The sequence below is a fragment of the Podarcis bocagei genome (assembly GCF_964188305.1).
Source record: "Podarcis bocagei genome assembly, chromosome: 15".
In the NCBI taxonomy this organism is placed as follows: Eukaryota; Metazoa; Chordata; class Lepidosauria; order Squamata; family Lacertidae; genus Podarcis; species Podarcis bocagei.
The window spans coordinates 25,132,773-25,153,115 of record NC_138141.1 but is presented as its reverse complement, the minus strand read 5'-3'; the positions used below and the strand labels follow the sequence as shown (position 1 = coordinate 25,153,115).

Genomic DNA, 20,343 nt, shown 5'->3' with positions numbered 1-20,343 from the left:
TTCCAGAAGAAGTCCTTTTGCAATTCCACAAACTCACGGGAGTAGTGACATAATTTGGGGTGGTTATACCAACATACAGTTCTTTCCTACTGTTTTCATGTGAGTGGGGAGTATTGTTGTTATTATTATTTATTAAATTTGTATACTGCCCTATACCTGAGACCCCATAGGTCTCAGGGCAGTTCACAACATACAATTACAATATAAAAAGCACAAAATACAGCCTTTGGCTCCACCAACTATTTGCCATGCGGCCCTTGGTTGGTTTGCCCACAAAGGAATGCTGCCCTTGTAGAGACCAAGATTCCCTAGTCCTGATTTCCAGTATGGGAAGGGGCTTTGCCCAACCTTCCTACTCCATGTGGACTCAAAGCAACCTCTCAATTGTTGGACCCTGAATGCAGGACCAATTAATACTTCATAACTGAAGATTAACTAGAGCTATCTGACTGAACAGCCAAGCTGATCACATTTAATTAAGCAGGAATTTCAGCTTTAGCAGTTTGCTTTACAGTGTGCTTTTTATACTTTGTGAACTGCTTTGAAGTCTATTCTGTTATTATGCCATTACAAATTGATAATAATAAGTCTCAGGACAGAACCTTTGGGCTGTTCATTAGCTTCCCCAGTAATCCAGTCAAGAGCAGTCTTGTTTCTTCCATTCCCCAAAACCAGCAGCCCACAGATGGAGTCACAGGGAATATCTGCCCACCTGGGGCCTACTGCCTCCCTGGATCATCCATCACCACTCTCTGCCCTCCAGGAACCTACAGCAACACAAGTGGGTTGAAGCACCTGAATCAGTGTTTGGATTGTCCACCTGGGTGAGTTCTTCATCCTATAGGTGAATGTTGCTCAGCTGTACAATAATAGTACCGTGACCTGCAATGGCTAGAGACCCCTGGGCCAGGTAGAAGCCCAGGTGACATGCAGGACATAATGGCTTGTGGATATATATTAATAATCAAGCCACCAGATCGATTGACCCAGAGGGGATTAGGACTGAGTTCAGGTGAATCTTTGCCAATGCTAAAGATTCTCCTCTTTACCTGGACCTTTGGAACCTGAGAGAGATATTTTTGGACCTACTTTATTATCTTATTATCTTGACTGCATTTTGTTTTAACTTGGTACATTTCTTGTGATGGTACTCACTGGCATTAGAGTACCATCACCTCTTTCTTTTTCCCTGTCCATGGTATCAATATATGAGAATGATCACCTCATTTTCTCTCCCCCCCCCCAAACCCCACTCTTTAAACTTTCCTGGGACCTCATGGTGATGGGCAGGTAGGAAATCTAATAAAGAGCAATGGAAATAGCAAGAACAATGATGGAGGAGGAGAGCTCCATCATCAGGAGAGCTGCATCCACTATAGAGCTCCCAGCTATGCCTGCAAGAAGCTCTATAGGCATAGATCAACTGCTGGCTATATTACCATTGGCAGTCCATGTTAGGCCCCAAAATGGAGCACTTGGGGGTGGGGGGTGGAGATGGATATTCTGGATCCAAAATTCCTTCATTCATCAGGAAGGGTCTAGGATCGGGGGGGGGGGCATCCTTCAAACAACCACCAGCCAGAAGGCCCTGGAAAGTTCACAAACCAGGCCTTTTAACTGATATACATTCCTTTTGGGTGTGTCCTAGTTCCCCAATCCTCAATTGCATTGCCCCCATTAAGTGGAAGGGAACAGGGGTCTCCTAACAACTCACAGCACCCTCAACAAACTTCAGCACCCAGATTTCTTTGGGAGAAGCCATGACTGTTTAAAGTGACATCATAGTGTTTTAAATGTATGGTGTGAATGTGACCCTGCTGTTGACTATGCATCCTCCATAAATGTGCTGGATCTTTTTAAAAAGGCATTTGAATTTTGCCTGTTCATCCTTCTTTACCATGGAAATCCATGGTCCCGAAGGCTGATATGTGATAATACGAAATTCCAGTTACTCAATTTCTAAGATAAGCACAATTTTGGGCATGCAGATTTGCCATATCTATGGATTTACTTGCTTGCTCACTTTGGGGGATTCCTAGACGACTCTTCAGCCCACATGGTTCCCAGGGCAGTTTACAAAGAGTCTAAAAACAATAAAAATCAATGCAATAAAATGGATTAAAGTAACCACCTGTATAAAAACTGGCAATTAAGAGCAGCAGCTGAAACCAGTTCAAGTTCAGGACCGTAAAACACTTTTAAAGGCCTGTGAGAATAAAAAGAAAAATCCTTCACCTGGTGCCAAAAGGATAACAAAAAAATTTCCAGGTGGATTTACCTGGGGTGGGAGATCTATACACAGGATGGCACCACCAAAAGGATCCCTACCTCATCACCAACCCATGCCAGATATTGAGGGCACCCAGGGAAGGATCTCAGCAGATTATCTCAGTGCTCGGTGAATGAGAGAGTTCCAATGTAGACTACATTTTCTCCTCTAATACTAGGCTTTACTGTGATGGGACAAACCCTCAAGTTCCAACGGGGCCTTGCAAACCCGGCTACTTCTGCCCTGGTGCTGCTAAAACAGCCACTCAGATGATGGCAAAGGAAGGTCACTACACCCTGGAAGGGGCTATCCAGCCAGAGCCCTGCCCTCCTGGCAGTTTTCAGCCGGTAAGCAGAGCCTGACCTACAGATACTGCAGCTGTTTTTGGATGAATGTGTTTAGGAAGTGTCTTGATCGCTTTATATTCGAGAGAACCCCCAAGTGATGCACAAAACTGAAATGCCATACAATATAGTAATACTCAGATAAGAAATTATTAGAATAACATTGTACTGTTCAACCAGTAATATGCACAGTTACGTGCCATCCATATTCCTCAAATCAAAATTCCAGCTGGTCACTTTATAAAATAGGGTGAGGGAATTTTCACATGCCTTTTGGGGCAACTTTCCATGCAAGTGGTGGGTAGGGCCAGAGACAACTGAGGGCAGAAAAATGGACATGACTCTTCCCTTTGTCACAGAAGGCAGGTGGACTAGATAGCCTTCCCCCTGTCATCTTGCATTTCTTAGTACAGAAAGTATTGCTCTGAAGTGTAAAGATCTTTCCTATTTTACTGAGTTCAAGAGGGTTCTGGAAGTTTCTCTGTGCGAAAGAAGCAAGTAGAAGGATCATGATTTTGGGGTTATTCCTTCAGAGAAGCTGAGTACAGCTGGTTTAAACTGGTTCTCTTATCTCTTCAGTCAAGGTCATGCCGACTATAAATAATAGACAACAAAGGAAATCCCCTGTGTTGCAAAATAGAACACTCTGAACAACAACAAGCAACACATCGATTAATAATATACTGACAATATTTTTATAACACTATACTGTTTCAAAATTCATAAACAGAAGACATATAATATGTGTGTGGTCACAAATTAATAAATATGTGTGTGGTCACAAATTAATAAGAATCAAATAACTATTCCATGGACAGGAATGGTAGGAGTGGTAAGTCACTGTCAAAGATCACTGAAATGGAGGCAGATTGCCTTTCCACAGTCAATATCCTACAAACATGAGGTGATGGGTGCTCTGAACATCACAAAAGGGTGCTCCGAGCACAGCAGCAGACAGAACAGTTCTTCCAGGATAATGAACTGTTTCAGTGATAATTCTTCATCAGCTGGCAATAATATAAAATGACATAATAATAGGCCAGAAGGAGCCTGGGTTTCACTCACTTTTTCTTTCTATCTCTTTTCCGTCTGGTGTGGTGTTCTGTATGCTTAGTGTTAAGGTTTTAGACTTCTTAGAAGTTATTGTAAGTTTAAGTATAAGTCTGCTGCAGTTGGATTTCTTATGGACAGTGCCAATCCTGAATGTATTGGATTTGTGACCATTATGCTCATTTGCCTTCAGTAGCTGTAAAGCTCTGCTGGATGAAATATAATTGCCTCTGGTCTATTTTGGGGGGATCCTGCAATGTGTTTAAGCTGTCACTCTGCTAACTATACATTGGAATCTACTTTGGATCAATACTGAGTAGAATTTAAATGACACCCCATCCCCATTCTCCTTAACCCCTAGCATCAGTCAGAGAGGGCTGAATCACTGCTGTGTCAAACAAAACAGATGAAGAGCCAGGATCCGAAAAACTCCAGATTTGTCTTTGCTGCTGCTTTGATTAATAGTTGGAGGCAAATTTTAATCAGCAGTGCTACAGATTTAGGGCATGCTTGTTTCTAAGGCAATTCTGCTGTGTTGCTTGAATAAGGAATTGAAAAACAGCATAGTAAGATTGCCCTAATGCCGGGTTGGTGAACTGCAGGCCCGTGGGTCTTATCCAGCTCACCAAGGCTTTTCTGGTGGTCCACTACTTTCCAACCTAGTTTACAAGCTCTAACAGAGAGTGGTATATTTTGATTATGAAGTTGTAAATCTGCCCATGCTTCAGTGTCTCAAAAAGGCACCTATAACAGGATGTTCTAATGTATTTATCATCAATTAATTGAGTGATTAATTGCTTAAAAGGCAGATGATTAATCTGTTTTAAAAAACTGTAATTGCTTGACAACACCCCTGTTTTTCCCCCTCATGTGTAATCTGTTCATTCTTAGCCACTTCACGCTCCTTAATGTCTCCCTGATTTTCCTGGTAACTCTGCAGTAGCTGCTGATGGGTTAGTTGGCTGTGAGCCAAATCAATCCACACGAGAGAAACACAAAAGAGGAGTTTAATCTCTTCCACCCCACTAGAGAATCGCTGAGCCTTGGAACAGAGTAGCAGGGGCACATGTTAGGTTTTCCTTCTCTCGTTTCATCTGTAAGGATGGGGGACAGATTCATTCAGAACCTTCTTAACTTGCGCTTCCTGAAGAAGTACACAAACTGGAAGGAAGCTTTCCGGCAAAAATTTGCACTTCTCTGAATTTTGCAATGCAAAGTAACAACAACACACACCTGTGTGAAACAATGCAAACATCAGAGAAAGGTGCATGCAGAAGTGAACGTGTTTATGAAAATAATGTACAAAAAGGCATTATGTTGCTTGAGAAAAATGTACATGTTGGGCAAAATCATATAAAATATATGTGCATTAGAAGCAATGTGCATGAAAATGCATGTAAATATTCATGCATTGCAGCAGGCTGGACTAGATAATCCTTGGGATCCATTTTAACTCTACAATTCTATGAGTCTATGCAGAATTTCTTAAAAGTTAAAAATCACACACTGGTGTGGAAATGGAGCAAACTGATACTAAGATTGGAAACAGCGAGAAACAGGGAGGGTTCGAAATAGATTTTTCCTTCCCTGTTTTCATCTGAAGCCTGACAGATTTTTTCCCTCCATCTCTCCTCTGTCTAGAGTCTAGCCCAGTCTTCTTGCAGGGAATGTCCTGCGGGGATGTTTTGCAATCACACTGGCCTGGTAGAGCCCTTGACTTGTCCCAAAGGATATTACTGCCCAGCTCGGAGTACACTGCCTGTTCCTTGCCCAGCGGTAAGACCTTCTAGAGTTGTGACAGATTTCTCAGTTTAGAAAAGCCATGGGGAATCCAGAAAACACATTCTATTATCTAAATGTGGAACTGGCACTGCTAGAGGTGCCACATAAAACTCATTCCACATTTGTCAGAAATTGATCTTTTAGTGTGACCTCGCACTTCGGAACTCCCTGCCTATTGACATCAAGCAGATGCCCTCACTTTACTCTTTTCAGTTTGGCTAAAAACATTTTGGTTTAGGAAAGCCTCTCCAGGCATGCAGCATGCCTCTCCAGGCATGTAGAATCTGGTTTTTACCTTACTGTTTTAATTTTAATTCTTTTTTTAATGCTTTAAATAGCTGTTTTTAATTATTTTTACTTATTACTTTATTTCTTCTGTAAACCGCTCTGAGGTATGCTGTTGTTTTTGTTGTTTACAGCCAAGCAATACATACATTTTATAAAATAAATAAATAAAATTAAAACAAACAAATTTCATCACTGATTCCAGAGTTACAGTGGATAATGAATATTCAAAATCCAAAGTTCAGTTCTGAATCTAAATGCACAGATGAAAATTTATGGCCAGAGCAAGCTCCAAAAGAAGATGACTGCATGCATAGCCAGGGTTTTGCTCCCTGTTTATACCACAGCAGTTCCTACTGCTGAAGAGACAAGCTACTTTTGAAATTGGGGAGCTGCTTATCTCTTCACCTGCAGCAAAAAAACAAAACGAAACCAGCTACTCAGGCTTTTCTGTGCGCATTTACATCTTTTAAATCCTGGCCACTACCGGTGGATTAGTTTTAAAGTTGGCATTTTCAAAAATAGGAGCTTTTAGGACTCGTATGTCAACAGACCAAACATTCCTGGACCAAACATTTATTCTGCTTTCGTGAGATAAACTGAGGTGTTATGTTTTTGGCATCTTAATGATGTCACACTGATCTGCATGATGTCACACCATGCCTATCCACGTGTTAACATTTTTGTGCTCAAACAAATCCCATGGTAATTATTTTCTAGTGTGGGAGGGATTGCATGACCCCAGAAGAGTCTGAGTGACTTGTTGCTTCAAGGGAAACACCTGATCTATTATTATTTTTTAAGTCTGATTTGCAGGAACAGGAAAATATATGCTTACCAGATTCTGGCTGCTATTCTTTAAATCGTAAATGGTAATTTTTTGGACAGTGTACATTGTCTAAAGTCCAGTTCCTACTGAGATTGTCAACTTGTGTCTGGGCTGTGCCTATTCAGACTGTACTGAGTACTCACATACGGCAACGCTCTAGGCTAGACTATTCTCCCCGACTAGCTATCTGAGTGCAGCAATATTGAATTCCTACAGCAAAATGTTTCTGCTTCCACCTTCATCAGCTGCTGTTTCAAAGGTGGCCTTTTTACAGCTTTGAGGATGCACTACTTCAAAGGCCTTCATTTACAGAAATGAAGGGCTTTTCCACACCTCCATTTTGCCCTGTTGTCATCACACACACACACCCAAAACTGGGAAAACTGTGGTTTAACACTGACTTGGAACAAACAGCAACCGGGTTTTCGACAGATGGCTGTTTGTTCCGATTTAGCACTAAAGAGCAGATTTCCCAGAAGAAAGCAATGGGGCAAAGACAAAACCACTGGGACTTGTACTTTCTAGACATGTGAAAAGAGGAATTGTGGACGAGCACTACATGATGCTGGTACTGACCGCAAGGCCATGGTGTTTTTGTGTCCAGGGTGTACATGCAGAAACTGCCCTTACGTACACACTGGACACATGAACACCTCATGGCTCCACCTGGATAACAGTACCAGCATCGCTTAGCTTAGCATTCCATCCTCAGAGCACTGTAGCTTCCACCTTGAAAACAGCACCATCACTTTGCTATAAGAATTTAAAATTTCTTTTTTGTTAGTCACTGTAATAAATACATGGTTTTAGTAATCACCCTTACCAGGATCCAGAACAAACTTGCCTGAAGTGCTGTCTTATGCCAGATAGATAGATAGATATGGAACTATTCACACACCTGCAGTTTGATGTACAGTCCAGACCTAGTCATACCATGTTGGCCAAAATTCTCAAGTCCCAAAGAACCAGAAGGCAGTAATTGCAGAAGATGTTGAAGCAGCCTAATGGTTTTCTCTTGTCAGGATAGAAAGAACAATAAAGCCACATCTCCACACTCAAGAAACAAATCTGCAGTTTCAAACACCTTTGGTCTTCTTACGTGGGAAGGGGAGATCTCCTTTTTTAAAAAAGACAAGTCAAATGTTCACAGGGTTAGGCTGCAGATCAGATTTTGTTGAACCTTTGATATAGTTTTAAGTCAGGGAGACACAAAATCAGGCAGAGCATGTGCCTTGACTTTCCCTTCTCCTTTGACATACATTGTTCTTTTGTTTTGTTGGCTTTCCCCTCTGCCTGTTTTATTCAGGGTACCTACTCAAACATCTTGGGTGGCACCGGAATGAGCACCTGCAAGCCATGTCCAGCAGGCATGTACTGCAGCAAATCTGGCTTGGCAGTGCCTGAAGGACCCTGCCAGCCAGGATATTACTGTCTCCAAGGATCCAGTAGTGCCTCCCCAGTAAGTGTGGAACTGGTGTCTTGTCTGGATTCCCATCTCCCACTTTTCTATCAAGATTGCAATCTGATACCTATACCTCTGCTCAGACCCAAGGGATGAGAGATGCAGGTAGATCAATGCAATTGCAGGGTGAGAAAGATGCCGAAGCCGTGATCAGAAGTTGCACAGGTGCAAATATCAGAAGATAGTTCAAAACTGTTCTCTGGAAGAGAACAGATCCATATTATTCAGAACTACTTGAGGGATGTGATGTAACATACAAAACAGAGGCTGAAGGCAGTTAAAGACAACATGGTTCTTTATTAAGGTCTGATATTTATTGGTGACTTCATAAAGGCCTCTGAGCCAATGAGAATTCAGCTAGCCCTTTGACAGTCAGTTGCTTCTAGGGAAGGCTTAAAAAGAAGTCCAGGTGCTTTGATTGCAGTTCTCTGTCTTTTCCAGTAGTGGCTTTGACTCCAGAGTTGGGCAGTCCCCAATTGAAGGCATGGCTGGTCCTTTTCAATGAATCTTGAGAAATGCATGTTCTACATTATATTACAGCTGCACTTTTCTCTTTTCCAAGGCTGGCCTCCCCTTTGGTGGCCCTTGTCCTGCAGGGCATTACTGTCCAGCTGGCACAAAGCAATTCAGGGAAATGCCCTGCCCAGTGGGGACATGGAATGAGCAGAAAGGAGGCCGGGATGCCAGCTGGTGCCTGCCTTGCCCACCGGGGTTTTTCTGCAGCAGTCCAGGCCGTGTTTCCCCAACAGGTCCATGTGCTCCAGGTGAGAGAAGACAAGGGTGGTTTCCTTAGAGGCACTTTGGAAGCTTCTTTGCTGACAACTTGAAAGGGGCATCTCATAATAATGCCCCACCCCTGAGAGAAAGGCAAACACTCTTGCTTATGTGTGTGCACAGTATGTATCCATTTTCAATATCTGCCAGTATGTAAATGGAGAGCTGGTGCTAACAAACCCTTTCCATCTACAGGGTTGCTGAGAAGATAGGGTGTGCAATTGCAGAGCCACAAATAGATATACCGCCTAATATAGATTGGCCCAGACCTTCATTCAACCATTTCCTTTTGTTGTTGTTTCCTTGCTTGTTTTCCATTGTATATTGTCATTTCTATTCTTAATTGTGCTTGTTAGTTTCCTGTTTCACATGAAAGTTGCCCCAAAGCCACTTACAAAGTAATAAAGTCATATCATAGAACTTAACATTTTAATTTCTGCATATTGTATGCAACAGCCTATACGCTGTTTCCTTCCACATTTGTAGCAAGTAGTGCCCACAAAAATATCTATGACACTGGACTATAAGTAGTTGTGGTGAGCATGTGTGTGTGAACTGGCCCTCAGGGTTAAACCTCAATTTACCGGCCTTCTTCACAGGTAACACTGAAACAGCAGAGTTATGACCCCTTTTCAGCCCAAGGGCCACATTCCCTTCGAAGCAACTGTCTGGGGGCCACAAGAAAGTAGCAGTTGGGGCAACCCTCACCTTTCTACCATAGATGACATTTTATTCCTGCAAGCACCAGACTCTAGCCTGGCATGCAAGAGACATTAATCACGTTCAATGACACATTCAGAGTTGCAAAAGTACTCAAAGAGGTGTATGACCCAGGAAGACATGTGATCTGAGGAGTGTCCTAGGGTCCAGGAAGAGAGATCTGGGGCAGTGGATACATTTGGCCCCTCGGCCTGAGGTTTCCTACCCCTGTGCTAAACAACATCATTGCTTTACAGTTCATGGTTAATATGGAGCAAGACAAAACCCAAACCCAGATTTGCATGTAATGCTAAGCTGAACTATGGCTTGTCTGTAGTTCATAGCTGTCAACTTTCAGATTTGAAAATAGGGGATCAGCAGCCTCAAAAATAAGGGATCAGCAGCCTCACCTGTCCCGGGGACAGTCTATGGGATATCTAACAATCCAGGATAGCAGCAGGAAGCAGTGCTGGAATAAAGGAATTTCCTGCAAAAAAAAAGGAAAGATTGACAGCTATTCTATAGTTAGTGCCACAGCATGACCAAGGGAGGAATGAAGCAACTGCAATTTCCCCTATGGGTAGTGTGCACCTGCTCATTCTTGCTAAGCCGTAGTTTGATTTGGAATTATGTACAAACTGGGCCAACATGTGTTTGCTGCAGCAGCACATAGTTAAAGTATGGAACTCACCCCCACAGGAATCAATGATGGCCACCAACCTATACTGGCATTAAAACAGGATTGGATGAATTCTTAGAGAAGACTATTGATGGCTACTAGCCATGATGGCTACTGTAGGCAATAATGCTTCTGAATTCCAGTTGCTGGGGGCCACAGGAGGGGAGAGAGCTCTTGTGATCGGGTCCTGCTTGTCAGTTCCCTCAGGCATCTGGTTAGCCACTGTGAGAACAGTAATTTTGATTAGATGGACCACAGGCCTGATCAAACAGGGCTCTTCTTATGTTCTTCTGCAGATTCTCTTTTGTTTCTTCCTGCAGCAACTAGCGGTTTAATATAACCTACTTCCCCTCTGCTTCCAGGCTTCTATTGCAGAGGTGGGACTCGAACTTCCAGGCCAGCAGACAGGGCAACTGGAGACCTGTGCCCCGAAAACCACTTCTGCCCTGCAGGCTCCTCAATGCCATCTCCATGCCGAGATGGGGAATACAGCCCAATAACAGGTCAGGAGTGCATGTTTGGCAGGGTGTCTCTTTCTGTGTGTCCATCAGACATGGCTTGTAGGAGTTGTCAGTGGTAACACTGAGCTGAATTTCCACCTGCATTTTCAGGGGACCATTTGTTCTCCTACAAAAGGGTGGGGGGAAATTCTGCTCATGGGAGGAGGGAGAAGAAATAATAGAATGTTTTTTTCGGATCCTGTATGTATGCAAAAAGGATTTTGCTCATCTTACTCAAAGGAAATGGTGAGATTCATTTTCTAACTTTTAAACTTTAGGTAGGTGAGCATGCAATACTTTTACTAAAGTTTAAAAGTATCGGAGACATAAACTCATTGCTTCATTTGAGTGAGCGAGACCTTTTCCCCATAACTCCAAACACCTCTTGCAAAATTTCTCCCACTTCCCTCTATTTTCATGAATGGCTTATTTTCACACATACATACCCAAATTGCTGGGGGGAAACTGAGCCAAAATACCAATCCAATTCCAGTCAATAGTGACCAGCAAGTTCCCTTTAGCTTGAATCATATTGACTCAGAATTAACCAAGATATTTCACTGAGAAATCAGAAAATAGCTTGGCTTATTTTCAAGGCCTACCTACCCACCTCATAACTCTTTCCTCCCATCCACTGATTTCCCAGATACTTTCCCCTCCTCCTCTGATCTAACTTAGGGTCTAGCTTTAGCATCACTAGCTACTAGCAGCTGCAACTGGGAGGAAGGAAAGGAGGGAGGTATCTATTTCTCCCCTTTCTGGCACCAGGCCACAAGGAAACCCTGGGAAACTAAATTTTTCTAAGACCATTGGCAATTGAATATGAGCTGGAGAAGAATCCTCACATTTTTAAGTTTGTCTCATGCTTGAGGGGAGCATTTCTAGCTCCCAGGATTTGTATTTTCGAGTTTGAGAATATGACTCACAAGTTGACAGCCAGCCTTCCTGTCATTTTAGTGCCTGCCAATCCAGAGAGAAATACAGGTGTGTGTGTGTGTGTGTGCGCGCGCGTCTGTGTATAGGCAGAGCAGAGGAAGGTCATTTCAAAGTACAGAATGTGGAAAGCAAGGGAACAACTCAGTTCTCCTTTTCTTACCTCAGGTCTGGAGGAGTGCTTCCCATGCCCAGCTGGCCTTTATTGTAAAAATGGCGTAAGGTTCCTCTGTCCACCTGGGTTCTACTGCCCACCAAAGACTGGAGCCTCTCCTCATCCATGCCCTCCTGGGACTTACAACCCATCTTCTGGTAGTGACCGAGCAGAGAGGTGCCAGCTGTGTCCTGCAGGTGAGAAACTGTTTCAGGAAAATAACAGATGCTGCAGCTGTTTTGTTCGAGGGTCTTCTGGCTGTTCCCTCCATGTGAGAAGTGAGGTTACAGGGAACCAGGCAGAGGACCCTCTCGGTAGTGGCGCCCACCCTGTGGAACGCCCTCCCATCAGATGCCAAGGAAATAAACTATCTGACTTTTAGAAGACATCTGAAGGCCTGTTCAGGGAAGTTTTTAATGTTTGTTGTTTTATCGTGTTTTTAACACGATCATGTTGGGAGCTGCCCAGAGTGACTGGGGGGCGGGAAATATTATTATTATTATTATTATTATTATTATTATTATTATTATTATTATTGCCTCTTGCAAAAGCCAACCCCCCCTGCCCTGCCCCCTCCTGTTGCTGAGTTGCCAACACAATTTCTTTATAATATGCAGACGAATCTCCTCGCTGGCTCTCATAATCAAGACATGAAATCAAAGCATGTCCTGTTCTGTTGCAGCAACAGTATCATATTTCATTGTGCTGTGGTAGAAGGTCATCCTAGCTGGTTATCTGATTCCTTGTGTTTCCACCCAGGGATGTTTTGCGGTGAATGGGGATTGCCTGCTCCCTCTGGCCCCTGCCTGCCAGGCTTCTTCTGCAGTTCAGGTATTGATCATTTTGTCGGTGTCTGTCTATACTTTTTTTTTACCAGTGCAGCCATGAAGAAGATCCATGTGGTGAAAAAATGCTATATTTATTTAAAATACAACAACATAGTGGATCTGCAAACAATAAATATAGTGAACCAAATCAAAAGATAATGCCTCAGATATTTACCCCACCTAGATCTTAAAATTCCCTTTTGTGCCCAGAGTTCTGAACCAGATGGACTGCTTAGCTGTCCCAGTTACACACTACAGCTGCGTCATGGCTTGGGTTTATGTTGTTGTTGCAGGTTCCAGTAGCCCAAACCCAGATGGAACTTCTCCCATGAGTGCTGGAGGCCCTTGCCCAGCTGGACACTTTTGCCCAGCTGGAACCAAGTACCCTCTGGCATGCCCTGCAGGCACCTTCTCGGACAGGTATGAGCCTTGAAGACTGTGTGTGGTTGTTCAGTGGAGAGTGACTCCTTCCCAGGACTAGCCCAAAACATTTTGTTCCCTGAGGCAGAGGATGAGACAGCACTCCACCTCTAACTGAAGGAGCGTCTCCACCCCCATCGTTCAGCCCGGACACTGAGATCCAGCGCCGAGGGCCTTCTGGTGGTTCCCTCATTGCGAGAAGTGAGGCTACAGGGAACCAGACAGAGGGCCTTCTCAGTAGTAGTGCCCGCCCTGTGGAACGCCCTCCCATCAGATGTCAAAGAGATAAATAATTACCTGACATTCAGAAGACATCTTAAGGCAGCCCTGTTCAGAGAAGTTTTTAATATGTAACACTGTACGGTTTTTAACACTGATTGGCAGCCGCCCAGAGTGGCTGGGGAAACTCAGCCAGATGGGCGGCGTATAAATATTATTATTATTATTATTATTATTATTATTATTATTATTATTATTATTATTATTTTATTATAACTCTGTGTACAGAAATCAGCTGGACTGGTAGATGAATCTGACTTCAGCACTGGCAATGGGACAGCACCCTCCACCACATCTCGGAAGGTGCTGGTTGGATTATTAGCTGTGATTTCTGTGTTGCAGGGGGTTGGACTAGAGGAAGCTGGAGGTCCCAATTCTAGAGAGTGTCAAGCTACCTTTGGGGACCCAGTGCACTGCTCTGTCTTTTGTTACACACACACACACCTGCCTCCTGAGGCCACTACCTTATTCTGCCTAATTTTAGGGCTGAGCCTGCTTCTTCCTGCAGAAAGATGAATAATGGGCAGTACTGGGCCCCTGGATTGGCTGAAATGGGTATAATAAATATGGGTATAATAAATTCACAGTGCCAGGACTAAAGGTAGGGGAGAAGATGTGCTTAGTAATCATAGCTGTCAACTTTTCCCTTTTCTTGTGAGGAATCCTATTCGGAATAAGGGAATTTCCCTTAAAAAAGGGAAAACATTGACAGCTATGTTAGTAATGCATAGCTACTTAATGCACATTTCTTGAACTAAAAAGGTCCTTTAAAATTTGCACCTCTCCAAACTTCATGCTTCAGTTCTGGGACCAAAGAGTGTTTGCAGAAATGCATATATGAGTGAAGAAGTCATTATGAAACTACTTTGCAACAGAGAAAATGGCTTGCCAAAATGTCCATGTTAGGTGTGCATTAAGGAGGAATTTAGCCGAAGAGCTACACAAATTTCCACATGGAGAAATTCACAGAGAGAAATTCTTCAAATGGATGCAGAAATAGGGAGAACCGAAGTGAAAGATGGACAATGAGAAACAGAGAGAAACTGAAATGGACAGATTCATTCATCCCTAGTCAGGATGCCAAACTGCTATTTGGCATCCTGCTATTAGCAGGGAGTGCCACATACTGCACTAAAAGCTCGGTCTGTTGGCAACGCCAACCAAACCTCAGGGCGGGGGGAAGCCCCAGAAGTGCCCCATCAGAGGATCTTGCCGATCAAGGTGGAATATAAGGACTCAGACCTTAAGGTATCTTGGGCCCCATTTGCTTTGGGCTTTGTGTATCAACACAAGCACTTTGTAGATGGCCTGGTAGCAAATTGCCAATCTTCTTTTCTCAGGCTGTACCTCTCCCTTGAGTCCAGCTGCACAATATGTCCACCTGGCCGCTACTGCCTCTCTACTGGACTCACAGCCCCTTCTGGTCCCTGCTCTGCTGGCTACTACTGCCTTCCCGGGGCCATCTCTCCTTCCCCCACAGGTGAGTGTGTCAGGGTAGTCTTGAGAATGCAGATTCCCCGAGTACCCTTGCAAAACAATGGTGGGGTTTTCAACAAGACTCTGCCCTCTGAGTAAGGTGCTTGTAGCTTTTGGCACCATTGAACTCAACATTTTTTTGAGAGACTGATATTGAACTCAGTCTCTTTCCCTTAAGCCCACAGCCTGCACTGTTAGGAACCTTAACTGTATGTGCATTTCATGACATGAAATAAATAAACAAACCACTTTGATAGCTCAGTTGGTTGAGCATGAGACTCTTAATTTCAGGGTAATGGGTTCATGCTCCACAATGGGCAAAATTTTCCTACATTGCAGGGGGTTGGACTAGATACTTCCCTTCCAACTGTACAATTCAATGATTCTATAAGAAAAGGAATTGAGGGCTGTGGCTTATACTTCCCTGCTAGTTTCTGGTTTCAAGTGTCTTCTTTTTTTACCAAAGGCTTGAGGACTAGAAACATAGCTATAGATTTTCTACTCTTCCTTCTTGCAGGATTTTCAGATCAGGGAGGCCCTTGCCCCATGGGCCATTTTTGTCCAGATGGGACCAGCCAGCCACTTCCTTGTGTTGCGGGAACTTACAACAATCTCACTGGGCAAGCGAGCTGCTTCTCATGCCCAGCTGGTTACTTCTGCCCTGAAAATACCACCGACTACAGTCAGTTCCCATGCCCACCTGGCTTCTACTGTCCTGAAGGTGAGATCTGTCATGGCTGTCAAGAACAAGATGTCGGTGAGACTGATGTTTTGCAGTCCAGACAGTAGAAGGTGCTTAAATGCCAGCGCTGAAATCTCTTTGCTCAGATACCCTTTGGAGAACAAAGGTTTTAAAAAGTTAACTGGAAAAGTGTTTTTGCTAAGAGCTCAACCAGATTTCCCAAGGGAAAAGAATGAGCAAATTTGCAGAGCTTCAAAATAAATCCAGATACATGAGCTCCATCTGCTGATAGTAGCATAGCAGTGCAAGGTACCAGAAAGAAGGTGGCTGAGCCAGGATTTTTTTGCTTGTTTGGATACGAAGCCCCGCTGTGTTCCTTTCGGTGGAGCTGGATCAGACCTGTGGCAGCATCAAGGATGCAGCTGAAAGCCAGTCTCCTTATGTGACAGTGACCATGCAGAGAAATTTAAAATGGCTTTTGTGGATACGGATGGCTGTGTTTGACTATCCCAATTTTGGCTGTCTCAAAGATGCATTGTATGGAGAGCTGCCAAATTATAACACAGGTTGTTAAACCGAAGTCCAGAACGTACCACTTAAGGTGGCCACTTTTACATCAACACCCCCTCCCCTGGGCAAGTGCATCACTTTTTAAAAAAGGAGATCAAAAGAAGGTGCAGATCTGCATAGCATTTTCATGTGCTGATTTATATGTATAGATGCAAATGTAGAAATAATTGCTAAAATTTAAATAAGAGTACTGTACAGTGCAATTCACCATAGTGGAGAAGACTGTGTTCAAGGGTGTCTCCTCAATCAGCTATGTGGGTGCTAAGTACTGATGTTTGCCCTGTTGAAGGATTATCTTTAAACTGGACTTGGGCTGGATAGAACATTCCTTGAAATACAGGGCTGCCATCTTTAAAATAGGACAAGTGGCCACTCTAATAGGTGGGAGCTTCAGCTTACACCACAGCAGGCTCCTCTAGACAGACAAAAAAGTAGAAAACTAGGATGTCAGGCAGAAGATTTCTAGCATTGTCATATTCCTGACATGCTAATTTTCTGCCTGTGAGGATTATTATGATTATTATTATTTTTTTAAAAAAAACATATAGAGGATAATTTCATCCTGTGGGTTCCTGTCTGCATTCCAGACACAAATATACCAGTAGGCCAAAAAACCACACAGCAAGAATGGCACATTGTCAGATGATTTGGTTATGACCACCTCTGTTTTTGTCATGCTTCTCAGGAACCAAGTTTGCGACAAGGTTTCCCTGCCCTCGAGGTTATTACAACCCAGATCCCATGACCCAAAGTTTGGACAGCTGCTTGCCTTGTCTCCCGGGGCATTACTGTGGGAAGGAAAACTTAACCACAGTGTCCGGGAAGTGTGATGCAGGTGAGGTTGGAGGAATCTGAGCAGAAACACATCTCTGTCTACTTGACATTTCAAAACTGAACTGTGTCCACCTCCCAACTCTGAAGGAATCGCTATCTGGCTCATCCTTCTCAGATCCCTGAAACCAGTTGTTCTATAATTTCCCAAAACTGACATTCAAAACACAAGCAGCTAGACACTCTTGGTTCCTTTGTGAAAATAACATAGTGGAGTATTTTTTAAAATCACAGTTGTTATTTATTACTCATATCCCAGCACCTTTAGTGTGCTCCCTGTCCCCAAGGGGCTGACAATATTAACATTTGATAGAAGGGAAGGAACAGAGGGAGAGGAAGGAGATGAAACCAATGGACATGCATTGAATTCAGTTCAGTTACATGTACTTTGATTTTGTTTTAGTGGGATAGAAGGGCTTAGTGGGTTGTGATAAAGCAGGAATGTGAAGGTAGCCCTCTGGATATTTGTTTGACTACAACTCCCATCATTCCTGCAGCTGCAGGTGATGGGAGTTGGAGTCCAACAATGTCTGAAAAGTACCAGATTCCCCATCTCTGTGCAAATAAACATAATTAACAGAAAGGGGGGTGAGGTGATATTTAAAGGGAGGGTAGGAGGTGGGATCACAAGGAGCTATAGAATCATAGATGTCTGTTTAACATACTTTGAGGATAATTCACTCAAAACACCAACAACCCTCTAAATCATGGGTTGGCCCAATCACCTTCTATATCCAGCCCGTGGATGATCTGGGAATCAGCGTGTTTTTACATGAGTAGAATGTGTCCTTTTATTCAAAATGCATCTCTGGGTTATTTGTGGGGCCTGCCTGGTGTTTTTATAGGAGTAGAATGTGTGTGTTTATTTAAAATGCATCTCTGAGTTATTTGTGGGGCATAGGAATCCGTTCATTTTTCCCCCTTCAAAATATAGTCTGCCCCGCCCCCACAAGGTCTGAGGGAAAGTGGACCGGCCCCCTGCTGAAAAAGTTTGCTGACCCCTGCTCTAAATGTTTTCAGGCCCATTTTGTTAGGCGAAACCAGAGATAAAGGCATAGTACTGACAACACTTTTCTCTCTTACACCACACAGCCCACTCCTGCTGAAGAGAGGCAGTGTGGTGTAGTGGTTCAAACATCCTGCTAAGGTGTATGAGACCTAGGCTTAAATCACCACTAAGCCACAAAGCTCGCTGGGCAAGCATGGGCCAATCACACACTCTTGACCTGTCCTGCCTCACGGGGTTGTTGTAATAAATAAATATTAACTCCTCTTGCTGCTCCTCCAACATATATTTCTTTCTACTTCTCACAAATTCCATTTGTTTGTTTTGCTCTCTTAGGTTGGTTCTGCATTTCAGCTGCCTGGACCCCCCAGCCCTTTGACCTGGATAACTACACCAATGGCAACTGCCTTTGCCCAGCCACTGCGACAGGAGCACAGTGTTCCCCTGGGTCCTACTGCCCAGAAGGCAGTCCTGAGCCCATTCTCTGCCCTCCAGGCTTTTATTGCAATGCACCCGGTAAGGGGAACCCTTTGCCCATTTTGCCTGAATGGTGACTAAGTAGTGAGAGGGAAGGTGGCTTGCTGCAGGTGGCTTTCCTGTGTGCGGTTTGCTATCCTAAAACAATCAATTCCTTTTGGGTACAGGGACATAGGAAGCTGTCTTATATCAAGAGACCATTGGTCCATTTAGCTCAGTGTTGCCTTTAGTGGATATTAATATTGTGCAGCTGGAAGCAACTGGATGCATAAAAACTGACTCTTTTTGGAATGAAAATTGCCTAGACCCATAAATGATTCAGAAACTTTACTTGCAAAACTTTCTTCAAAAGCAGGTTCAAAAGAAATAAAAGATAATTCCAAACAGACCCATAAGCAAAAGTCTCTCTCTTTTCTAGAAAACTCCTTCCAGTAGCACCTTAAAGACCAACTAAGTTAGTTCTTGCACACGAAAGCTCATACCAAGAACTAACTTAGTTGGTCTTTAAGGTGCTACTGGAAGGAATTTTTTTATTCTAGAAAACTGGAAGACACGGGTTGAAATCCCCGCTTGACCATGACATTTAACTGAGTGACCTGGGGCTGTTCATTGCCTCTCAGGCTAACAGGGTGGACATGAGGATAAAATTGGGAAGGGGAAAAGGATGTAAGTCAGTTTGAGCTCCTTTGAAGAAATATAGGGTATACATGTAAAATGCTCTTTATAATCATCATCATCATCATCAATAACCTTTTACTATTAGCTTCTCTTTAATTATTAGCATATGTTAAAACTGTCCCTGTGCTCATGTTCCCATTCTTCTTCATCAGGTCTGTCTGCTCCAAGTGGGGAATGCGCTGCTGGATTTTATTGTACAGGTGGAGCCTCTTCTCCCAAGCCACTGGATGAAATTACAGGCAACATCTGCCCTCAAGGCACCTACTGCCGTGCGTATCTCTTGCCTAGAGACAGAAAACTGGGTGGGAAGCAAAGCGGAACCGAAGTGGTTGGGACCCCAAGCAGAAAAACTACATGCTGCAAACAAACAAAGAAACAAAGAAAGAAAAAACAAAAAAACAAAACAGCTCTTGTTCATCCAAATAATTCCATACAATAGGGCAATTTGAAAGAAGGGGTCCTGTCATAAATGTAATAGATAAATACAGTTACCATGTGTTGATTTTTTTAATTAAAAAAAATAGCCTGGAAGTACAGTGGTACCTCAGGTTAAGAACTTAATTCGTTTTGGAGGTCTGTTCTTAACCTGAAATGGTTCTTAACCTGAAGCACCACTTTAGCTAATGGGGCCTCCCGCTGCCGCTGTGCCACCGCCACACAATTTCTGTTCTCATCCTGAAGCAAAGTTCTTAACCCGAGGTACTATTTCTGGGTTAGCGGAACCCAGATGTAATGTACTGTAATGCAAAAATCTGGAAAGAGGTGCTGGAGATACAGAGAGTGCTTGTGTTAATTGTTTACAGGGCCAATCCTGGCATTAGGCAGAGTGAGGCAACCACTTCAGGTAGCAGATGCTGGGTGAGGGGCAGCAAAATGGGACCAGATGTTCCTCCTGAACTCCCTCCCTACCACCGCTCCACCATTTCCCTTTGTTTCCACATGGCCTTTCCTGCCCTTCTCCAAAGTGCCCTGCTGCCTCAGGGGTGTGTGTGTGAAAGGGAGGATGCTATCCCATCACTAGTGTCAAAGTCTGCTTCTGTATTTGGAACAGAAAGGAGGCACCATCCTGTCTCTCATCTCCAACAACAAGGTTTCTTGGACTGGACCACCTTGTGGTCTCTTTTCTTCTCTCAGCTTTGCTCACTCTCCCCCTCTTCCATTGTTTCTTCTTGCAGCTGTGGGGTCTTCAGCACCCACCCTCTGCCCGACGGGCACCTTCTCCAATCAGCTAGGGCAAAGTATGCTTTCAGAGTGCCAGCTCTGTCCCTCTGGGTTTTACTGTGAAGGATCCGGACTGAAGGCCCCCACTGGAGAATGCTGGGAAGGTAAAACACAGT

At 43.6% G+C, this 20,343-nt stretch overlaps 1 protein-coding gene across 4 annotated transcripts in view; it reads left to right on the top strand.

The window, feature by feature from the left end:
* Positions 1 to 20,343, top strand: part of LOC308574538 (uncharacterized protein) — a gene marked incomplete at its 3' end in the record, with an annotated part of 155,604 nt that overhangs the window by 55,535 nt on the left and 79,726 nt on the right. For all 4 annotated transcript variants that reach the window (XM_081172429.1, XM_081172428.1, XM_081172427.1 and 1 more), the window contains 15 exons: positions 676 to 824; positions 2,448 to 2,616; positions 5,305 to 5,439; positions 7,866 to 8,018; positions 8,584 to 8,785; positions 10,536 to 10,676; positions 11,775 to 11,957; positions 12,520 to 12,591; positions 12,881 to 13,007; positions 14,627 to 14,766; positions 15,280 to 15,483; positions 16,700 to 16,849; positions 18,188 to 18,367; positions 19,159 to 19,275; positions 20,182 to 20,331. In XM_081172429.1, coding sequence (XP_081028555.1) covers positions 676 to 824; positions 2,448 to 2,616; positions 5,305 to 5,439; positions 7,866 to 8,018; positions 8,584 to 8,785; positions 10,536 to 10,676; positions 11,775 to 11,957; positions 12,520 to 12,591; positions 12,881 to 13,007; positions 14,627 to 14,766; positions 15,280 to 15,483; positions 16,700 to 16,849; positions 18,188 to 18,367; positions 19,159 to 19,275; positions 20,182 to 20,331 — 2,272 coding nt within the window. The remainder of the gene's footprint in view (positions 1 to 675; positions 825 to 2,447; positions 2,617 to 5,304; positions 5,440 to 7,865; positions 8,019 to 8,583; positions 8,786 to 10,535; positions 10,677 to 11,774; positions 11,958 to 12,519; positions 12,592 to 12,880; positions 13,008 to 14,626; positions 14,767 to 15,279; positions 15,484 to 16,699; positions 16,850 to 18,187; positions 18,368 to 19,158; positions 19,276 to 20,181; positions 20,332 to 20,343) is intronic.